At 38.0% G+C, this 10,617-nt stretch overlaps 1 protein-coding gene across 1 annotated transcript; it reads left to right on the top strand.

Annotated features, from left to right (window-relative positions):
- Positions 1–7,098: 7,098 nt before the first annotated feature.
- On the top strand, positions 7,099–9,341 carry LOC120905191. The gene is made up of 3 exons (XM_040316055.1): positions 7,099–7,175; positions 7,261–9,127; positions 9,212–9,341. Exons 2-3 carry the CDS (start codon positions 7,272–7,274, stop codon positions 9,339–9,341), a joined length of 1,986 nt encoding a protein of 661 aa, XP_040171989.1. The 5' UTR covers positions 7,099–7,175; positions 7,261–7,271.
- The last annotated feature ends 1,276 nt before the right edge of the window (positions 9,342–10,617 follow it).

Below are 10,617 nucleotides of genomic sequence, written 5' to 3'. Positions count from 1 at the left end.
TAGTCCTTCCATATTTTTGTCTTATTTACAAATGTTAGTTGTTCCATTACATTAGCAATCGTGGTCCACTTTCTTTTTCAGTATGTTTGACTATCGGCTGGACTCGTGGTACAGTCGTCAACTCGAACGACTTAACAACATGTCAATCATGGGTTCAACTTCCAGTCTGACTGACTATTATCCTGCTATGGTTTATCAAAAGTCACTTAAAACCAAGCCCCGGTGTGGTGCAGGCAGGCCTTGGCCGACAACGGTTGTTGTGGCAAAGAAGAAGATGTTTGACTATTCCGCTATCATTGAACATTTTCACAACCATATAGGACATACGAAAATTTAATTTAGTCATTCATGAACTTATGGAATAGCTACAATTAAATGTCATGACATGTTCATATGACATATGGGTCCGAGTCTTCCCTACACAGGCTCACGGTTTATTATTGACCCGTGCCCCATCTTCTGCAAGACTATTTGTGTACCAAGCAACCATGAATATTCAGGAGTGATAAATGCTAATAAAAACAATTAAATGAATTTCATTTAACTTTGTAGCTTCATCATGTGCTCATATAAAAAGAACCCCAGACCCAGGAATGTCCTTATTCCGTGTATATTATTATCCCATTACTTTTCCCAATAGGAGTTGCTGTTCATTTGAGTTTTACAGTGCAGTTCAGTTGTTATTCCACTGCTGAACCATACAATTGTTTTTCCCGCAAAATATACTTTCAATGGATGAATAAATTGTAGCAACCTTGATCCCATAATAATTGGGAATTATTATAGCTAGGTTAGGTTTATAGATTAGGATAGAGGATTAGGATAGTTTATAAGAATAGAAGGAAGTGAGAATAAAGCCCTTCTTTTGGTAACGACACAGCCGCGAGACTAAGCTCCGTGAACCCGCTACAAAATATTAAAATTCAATTATTCAATTTTTTTTTCATATAATGTTTAACACAACTCGTACTGAGCCTTATCCAACAATCTGCGTATGGAGACCCGATCCATGGGAAATATAAACCCGTTATATGCATGTTTTAAAGTTGTTCACTTAGTCCTAGTTATGTAGCTCCGATGGTTTCACTATATTGCATTGTACCACGCATTTTTGGGTTAATGTACAATGAAAAATGGTAATTGTTCAACGTTCATAGCGTACGATTTTGCAATCCTTTCAAGCAAGCATTTGACTGCACTTGGATGATGGTTCGAAGCAAGTCTTTTTATTGAAACGTTTTGAACTACACACCAAAACACTACTACGCACGATAAAATGGATGGAACGGGGTAGAATCTTTACCACAGAATTATTTAGAATCACTGGGAATAATTTGATAATTATTGATACACCTTCAACATGTGTGTAGAAAAAAACAATGATCTTCTTTTGATTTGAATGCCTCAATGATTCAATCACTCTACCATTGCTTGTTGCCTCGGAGAATGGAAACACCGCAAAGAAATAAAAATCATCCAAGCACCCATAGTTGGTTAGCAAAACCGTTCTATAGTGAGTAACTTTTTCGTACAGGAAGATCCTATAGTGAGCAATCGTTTCACCTATGAGCGTAACGTGAGCGTGACGTGAGCGTCACCTCTTACTTCGTTTTGTATAGGGAGATTTAACGTTAAATTGGTACGAAGAGGGGTGTTTGTAGCAGGTAATTTGTCATTGCCATTGTTAACTTACGAAAGATAAGATAACACGTACCGTTTGGCATGGAATATATAAGATAAGATATACAGGGTTGTCGCGGATTTTATAGACATGTTCAGACAACTTGTTGATTCGATCGAACATATGATTGACTCTTTCAGCGAGATATTGAATTGTTCGGAAGCAGACGTTGACATCCCTCTGGGCAAATTTGCTGCAGCGGGATATTTTGCTAAAAAATATCTGTCAAACACACATTTTTACTCAAAGGAAGTCTAGCAGCTAGTGATGTGCTCTGTGGAACGCACCCACGACTCCGATCCGACTCCGGCAAAATGGAACCACTAGATCCGCCCGGAGTTGGAGTCGCTCGGAGTCGTCTGGAGCCTTCCGGAGTCGTTCGGAGTCGTTTGGAGTCGTTCGGAGTTGTTCGGAGTCGTCTGGAGTCGTCCGGAGTCGTTCGGAGTCGACTGGAATCGGAGTTGGTCGGAGTCAACAGGAGCCTTTGTGCTTGTGATCAGACATTTCCTTTCGTTGTGTTTTTGTCTTTCACTTTGCGCGTGCACTTCTTATACAGACTTTTGTTTCGAAGGCCGACCTCGGATGAATCCAGACGACTCCAGACGACTCCGAACGACTTCGAAAGACTCCGAACGACTCAGAACGACTCCGGACGACTCCAAACGACTCCGGACGACTCCGACTCTGAGCGACTCCCAACGACTCCGAACGACTCCGAACGACTCCAAACGACTCCGGTAGGCGCCGGACGACTCCAAACGACTCCGAACGACTCCGAACGACTCCGATTCTGAACAACTCCGAACGACTCCGAACGACTCCGGACAACTCCGGACGACTCCGAACGACTCCGAACGATTTGAGAGAAAATAAAGATTTCCAATCATTTTACTCGAAACATTGTAAAATATTATAAAACTGCAACGATATTTTGATTCATATTCCGGACAATTTTGAGTTTTAAGGTTTGGACACTTGATTCTGAATGTCGGTGTCCTCCTAGACCGATAGAACGATGGTCCTAAACACAACGGAGTTTTGGTGCTGTTTTTTTCTTGTACTCGTAGATGAATATAACCAAACAATTGCTACGCGAATCGACGGTCTTTCCCTTACTGCCATCAATGCGTTTTTCACAAACATCTTCAAACATCATTGTTTTCTTATTATTAACACTGTTTAAAAACATTTTTTATGCAATAAATCACAATGCGCTTCGGCTGTTCGGAATTAAAAACAAGATAAAAAATCTTGCTTCGTTTTCCGAACAGTATTAAATTCGTGTTTAAATGAAATTACGAGCACAATATGGTGAAACACTTTTGTTTTCACGTTGATAACTACTTCCAAAATAGCTTCTTATTTATTTCAATGCACGTGGTCGCGATAAATAGGAATTATCAAAGAAATAACACTGACGTGGGCTTGAAGCAAAGCTGCTAAAAATGCCTTTGGTGATTAACTGACCGAAAAAATATTTATTTACTGTCGCATCAGGGCCTACTATGGGTGGAATTCATGTTTAATTTATTCTAGTACATCATGGCAAACATCTAAAATTAAAAACAGCCTGCCCAGGAACTTGGTATGAAGATATTTAATAAAATCATGCGAAATGTCCGGAATTTGAAGCTGTCCGTAATTTGAATCATAACGGTAGTTTTTAGATCGTTTCCGAACCTTGCTGTAACGGTTGTATATTGTGCATTTCTTTATGCACCCTTGTTTTAGGAATTATTTTGTTGAATTGCAGGCAACCGGACTACATATATTGCCATAACGTAACATTTTAAGGCGTAATCTAATACGTACGTTGTCAAAAGCCATATCTTTCTTCGTGAATCGTTCTCCTTGCACCAGAAACAAGTGAAAAAAGATTCGCTAATATTTTTGCGTTCACACAGCACGAATCTTCGCTAGATCTAGCGGTTTGTTTTTAAGTCGTACGAGATGACGACTGTACCACCGGGAAATGTTTTAAAATATAACCAAAGTCTATTTAATACAGAGTTCGAGTCGTGCAGAACATTTGATCAAAAAGCGTGGGAAAGTTTTGACAGCTGGATGAAAAAGCTTCAATAGCTTCATCGTAGCATACATTGAGGTTGTAGTTGTTGTGCATGCAGTGATCTTAACGCATTTTCGGTCATTTTTACATCGTTCGTTCGTAATATTGGGCCTGATCGCCAACGAAAGTCGATAAAATTTATCCGATCGGTTAATATGCTCGACTTCACCGGTGGAATTTGTTTTCCACCGGTGGATAATTCTCCACTGGTGGATAACTCTTTCCGATTCGAGTAGCCATTGCTTTTGCCTACATGTCAATCACACTTTTTTTTTACATATAGAGGTGTTGTTTTGCGGAATGAATAAAATAGTAAATTTTGCTTATTTACGGACCATCTAGTGAAGAATTCACAGCAGAAGTGGCCTTAGACAGTACCGACTGTTGGCCTGTTCCAACGATCCGGGTAAAGTATAAAACGGGTTGTTGGCTGAACAAGTCTAGATGAAACAAAATCGTATAAATTGGAAGACGAGGTTTGAATCCTTTCTAAACTTGCCGCCTTCGCTGACCCTTGTCCTGTGTCATGTACCATGGGCGCCCATCAACTCCAGCCGCCGCAAACGTTGGATCCGTGAACGTCCGTATTTTACGTTCTCGTGCAAAAATATATTGAAACAACGTGGTACAATTATTCCGTGCAATAAGCAGTGTCAGAAGCCGCTCACGGTCTCTCGCCCTCGTCAGTCCATTATCCTGGCCTTAATGACTGACGCCACCAAGTCATCTTGCCACTTAAATTTAAACCTACTACGCCCTCTCCGCAATTGCGGATTTAACGGTAAGCGGACTGAGTGGCCGCAGGAAGCCCCGTGGATATGAAGTCCAGCATATATAGTGTGTACAGTAGTCTCATCGTGGACCTCCGTGAACGATAGAGGCTCCATGGACGAAGGTACTCAAAGACTACAGGGGGCCCATATATGAGGGATTCCGACCAATACCCCCCACTCTCCCAAGAAAAAAAATAAAGTGTGAATTTGATTCAAAGCCAAGTGACGAAATCAACCCTCCCCCCCCCCTCCGCACAACACCTGAGTCGTTCGTTTCCATGTGTTTAACTGAAGCCTGGCGAGCTTGATACGACAATGAATGTGCTTCCACACATACGATGATGATTGCGTCAGATTTGATAAAAATAAAATAACTACGTTAAAATTGTAATCTAAGCGATTTAGTATAGATGCTATTCAAGTGTACATATTCGTTTAAATGGATGAACAAAAAAAATTCATTGGGTAACGCGTTTGTCACGAGGCGTGGAACTTAGCGATGTATGTGTCAATCCGAACACTCCCGGGTTGTACCCTTCCATAAGCGACTCTGAGTTTTTGGGGATAGTCCGGAAGGTACAAGTAGGCACAACACCTTCGATAGGTGCAAAACAACGCAAACGATTCCAACCGGAACTCGCCGCTCCAACGGATATGAGTTGCTTATATTTTCTTGTACCTAGTGATCCTACTGGTCTTCTTAATCTCGTTGCATTTACGTGTCGGAACCGATTCTAACATGCCATAAGGCCATAACATAAAGTTGGATAAAAGAAAAAGATTAGCAGAAAAGGATTTATTTTGTTGGTTTTTCATTTCTTAGCTTGAACCATAAAAATTAGATACCTGTTATAAACCTAAATTTATGTGTTTTTATTATTTATTAAAAAAAAACGCATAGATTTATATTTTCTAAAAAATAATATTTTAGCTAAATCGAGTGATAAAACATCTCAAATAACTGAAATAGCGAAAAAACATTTTATTTTGCGAGCTGTCAAACATGGTTTTTCATATTATTTAGTTTTCCACTGTTATATCAACTGGGGTGGAGCAGTAGTTATAGCTATCCGACTGAAATGGTTTTTTTATATGAAGTTTTCAACTGCATATCCCACTGCTCGACTTTTTAACCACGTTGCTATGGCGGCTAACACCATTCCACTCCACTGGCAAACCCAAAGTCCATATAATACAGAGGTCGATGCATAGCTCGATTTTAGCCCACCATTTTGAAAGCTTATTTTTGACAGTTAGATGAAAAAGCGTTCACGAACGATTCCAAGCAACCAAACACTTTTCAGGGCGAATTGTGCATTTTGTGCTCAAAACTTAGTGTAACTATACATTTCTTTCTCATGAACGTGGCATGGAGTAGTTTTTTCAGTAATTCATCGCTTAAAAATGACCACAATCAGAAATCTGGCCTCTTAGCTTTGACCCTCTTGAGCTGCACAAGATTTCGTCGTAATTTCGGGCACTGATCTTGTTGTAATTGATAATTTCACTATAATTCTATCTTTTCTTGATATTGGCCAACTTTTTAAAGTACAATATTACAAACAAACATGTAAAAATGGCCGAAAATGCTTTCAGACCACTGCATGCACAACAACTAAAACCTCAATGTATGCTACGATGAAACTACTAAAGCTTTTTCATCCAGCTGTCAAAACTTTCCCACGCTTTTTGATCAAATGTTCTGGACGACTCTCCAGAAACTCTGTATTATATAGACTTTGGGCAAACCGATCGGTTAGCGGAGATTCTGATTGAGAAACCTCAATTGGATAACATTGGAATTTTGCTAACCGATCGACTAAATTATCCACTCCGTTATCGACTTTCGTTCCCGATCAGGCCCATTGTACTTAAAAAAAGTTGACGAATGTCAAATAAAGAAATAATTATAGTACAATTATTGATTATAACAAGATCAGTGTCCAAAATTAGGACGAAATCATGTGCAGCTCAAGATGACCAAAACTATTAGGCTAGTTTCCTGATTTTGGTCGTTTTTAACTGGTGAATTAGTGAAAAAACTACTCCATGTCATGTAAATGAGAAGGAAATGCATAGTTACAATAGATTTTGTGCAGAAAGGCACAACTGGGCCTAAAAAGTATTTGGTTGTGTGGAATCGTTCACAAACTTTTTCATCTAACTGTCAAAATCAAGCTTTTAAAAGGTGGACCAAAATCGAGCTATGCATCGACCTCTGTATTATATAGACTTTGAATATAACTGTAAAAACACCTCTCTTTTTGTGAATAACTAAAAATAATACACACATTATGGGAATGTATGTATTATTTTCCATTACACTACACAATTGGATTTGCTTACAATGTATCTTTCAGGGACAATATTTGAAGTTAATTTGACACGAAAGCTACGCTTTAAAATTCACACTCATACTCTTTATAACAAAACCTCAACAACGACGATAACAATGCCACATCAATCAAAACCGTCTTAGCACCTCAGACTGATTTAGCTGGCTCAAAAAATGTTAGAATGATATGATATATGATATAATATGTTTTAAATTTCATCAAAAATTTCTTTCGTTACAGCTAAACTCACCATTGAAAGCACCAACTCAATCTCAATTTTATTTGTACAATATCGATTCAGCGTCAATTTGAGCCAGGTACCCAATGCATCATTATAGTATATAATCCACCTGGTACTAGAATCACACGATATAGTTTGGGTTATTTTATTTCAATTTACAGAAAAACCAAACATGGATGCTCAAGCAAAAAGTCGAAAAACGTCTCCCAACTATAGCGCTGTTGCAAACAACGACTCGATGCCGTCATCGAGCAACACCTCAAGACCATCGAATCATAAAGAAGCTAAAGGAGCATCTTCTTATCATGGTATGTTTTACCATCTACAACTTGGAATGGTTATACTTCTTCGAGCTTTTATCCTACACTGTGAACGAAAGCTATTGAAATTTGAAATCACGATGGAAAACAAAGATGGTGGCAAGTTCGACGACATAGTGTTGTACTACGAAAATGCAATGATACCCAAAGGTACTGTTTACATTCAAGCTAAACATAAAGATCCAGTAGGAAAGTTGAAGTCAATCACACATCACGATTTACTTAGTGGACCTTATTCAAAGGGTCCCTATTCAATTCCTACTTACTTTGTGTCATACCTTAAACACTATCACCGTCGCAAGGATGCACAGATTTCGGGCACGTTCCATACATACATTTTGTGTACCAACGCACCACTGAGTGATGATGTTACGTTCATGTTACCATTAGCACAGCCAACCACTTATGGCGCCTTTTCTTTGTTTGACAGAATCGGTGGAAAACTGTATGTAATTAACAAAGCAAACAATGATGTACAACATGAGCTAAGAAAAGCCAGTTTGGATGTGTTAGGAAATACATTAGCATATTGTATTAAAAATGGTTATGAAATCAATGGCGAGGATTGTATTATTTTCCAACTGTTCAGTGATTTGATTGCATCTTGTGTAGAAAAAGTCAACCCAGGCATATACAAGTTTATTGAACAGCCTCAAATTGCTGCTGGTACAGATTTTATTGCGATAGTTCAGCATTTTCTAGAAAATAAACATGACAAATCAAACGAACAGAATAAAAGCAAAGAAGCAGTAATCATTTTGATTGCAAGCAGTTTTGAGGAAATTTTGTCAAACTCACGAAACAATGAGCCGTATGCAAAAGTTGACCCCATTATCGAAACATTTTTCGACGAGTTTCTGCTAGTATGTGGCACCAAAAATGATAAAAAGCTGCTTGAACAAGCGCTTGAGATAATGCCAGCCTGGGTGAATGATACGAAAGATAAGTTTGAAAATTTTTCCTACATGCTTCTTACGGCTCTAAGAGAAAATCCACGCGAGAAGATAAATCTGGAAAACATTAAAAAAAAGTTTACAGAACTCAAAGTAAACGATAATTACTGCGAAATTCTAAAGGCTACAAATAAATATTTCAGCAGCAAAAACAATTTGTATTCAACCATTAGTTTAGAACCGAGCTCTCTCCGAACTCTTGAATTGTACGACTTTGTAAATGAGTCATCCTATAGAATTTATCGATATCGTAATTCAGCTAACATAAAAATGAGTTCAGTAATCGTGAAACAAACGGTAGAGCTACTTGGCTACAGCTGTCTAATTGTAGACTGCTCAGACGGTCAATCGAAAGACAACTTGTGTACTGTCCTTTCTGATGTGGTGAAGTTTATTTCTGACGTTGGTCTATCTTCTAGCACTATTATAACGATTCTTGGCAAATTGGAAAACGAACTCATCACCAATATTAGGAATTATTCTAGAGATAATAAAACGAAACTCATCGTCGTTGAGCAAATTGCCGAAGATGATTCGTCCGAAGATTGTTTACTTGTTGGTGATCTTACAAAGGAGTCAAGGGAGCAGTTATACGAGCAATATAAACAGTTGTTTAAAAATGGAACAACAATGGCTCTCAAGCAAATTGTGCAAGAAAAGGATTCGATGAGCTTTTTATGTAAAGTGTTGGACAGATATGGTCATAAGAAGGATGAAAACATAAAGGAACAGAGCTTTCAAACGATCAGCTCATGGTATATTCCACATACTCTAGAACCATATAAAAGTGATCGTGATGATACCAATTCATATACTTATTATCATGATCCTTATAACAGTGATAGTGACAGGGATAGTGACAGTGACAGTGATAGTGACAGTGACAGTGACATTGATTCTCTTTTGTCGGATTGCTCGTATAACAGTGACAATGATAGTAGCAGCGTAGAGTATTCGGAAGATGAATAAGTATTTGACAGATCAATCAATCCTTCGAGGGGAAAAATCGAAACGTTAAAGACAATCATTAATTCAAAAAATAAATCTAACTGCTCTATGGTTTCCAAGTTTAGTGATCAATCCAAAGTGCGCATCGTTCTGGATGATGCTGGGTGTGGTAAAACCGTCTTTTTCACATGGCTTGCGTTGGAGTTATCCCATAACGATCCTTCTTTGTGTGTGTAAAAACATCTGATTTTATATCAATGGATGATACAACGCTTATCAGGATCCTATTTCGTCTTTTTCAATTAACTCTGTTTACAATAACTAAAAACAGTGGATCCGTTAACAACATAAATAAAATTAGAAAGCAGTCCGATCAAATGGAAAAACTTCTAACAATTTCAAATGGAAATGTGTTGCTCGAAGTTGGAAAAGCAAACACATCGCCATGGGCCATAGAACAAATGCTTCAGTTAAGATTATTTCAGGAAAAGCTCAACGCTTACCAATTTACTATCCTATTCGATGGGTTTGATGAAATTGCGCCAACTTATAAAGAATTTGTGATGGCGTATTTGGGCAAACTTGCATCTTTTAATGCAATTAAAGAGTTATATATTTCCTCTAGACCGTACAATTTCATGGATGATTTAAAAAAAAAACATTCAAAAACTGCGCCATTTATAGGTTGCAACCGTTTTTAAAGGAAGAGAAAATAAAGTTCATGTACAACTATCTCAGTTGTAACTCAACTGTTTGGAAGGAATGCAACGAGATCGACCGTTATCAGCTGTTGTATGTGATGTACAGACAAGGTAATGTATGTATGAACGAACTAATGCATATTCCTTTGTTTCTAGATATGGGATGTTCGATGCTTATACCAATACTTCAACAGGGTGTCGATTTATCCCAACGAACTGTGAAATAAATGATATTAGACCAACGGAATTTTGATAAATTTATAATAATAACAGATTTTGTAGAAAAAAGCTACGAATATTGAACACCGATAAATGTGGCACAACTGACTCAGCGTCACTTATTCCTGTCAATATACAAAATTATTCAGAAACAAACATACGACGCAAACAAAAACTAGGGCTACTAGCCATTCTTGTCATATTTAATGATGCGGAGAGGGAAGATATATTAACACAACAAGATAAATATAATGCATTTTCATACATGCAGGAAATTACTCAGGGAAATGAAAAGACTGGAATTGTCTTAGGTGTACAATATGGTATTCCTCAATTCTGTCATAGAATATTTGCAGAGTACTTTGTAGCTTGTTGGC

This window comes from Anopheles arabiensis, chromosome 3, assembly GCF_016920715.1.
Source record: "Anopheles arabiensis isolate DONGOLA chromosome 3, AaraD3, whole genome shotgun sequence".
Lineage (NCBI taxonomy): Eukaryota > Metazoa > Arthropoda > Insecta > Diptera > Culicidae > Anopheles > Anopheles arabiensis.
Note: the sequence above shows the minus strand (reverse complement) of the source record. Positions and strands in the feature narration are given on the sequence as shown.

Bases quoted from the DNA above. Each gene is read 5' to 3' on its own strand.
- LOC120905191 (XM_040316055.1), top strand. From the start codon at position 7,272: ATGGATGCTCAAGCAAAAAGTCGAAAAACGTCTCCCAACTATAGCGCT. The intron at 9,128-9,211 runs GTATATTCCACA...TCCTTATAACAG, and splicing joins TTTCAAACGATCAGCTCATG to TGATAGTGACAGGGATAGTG.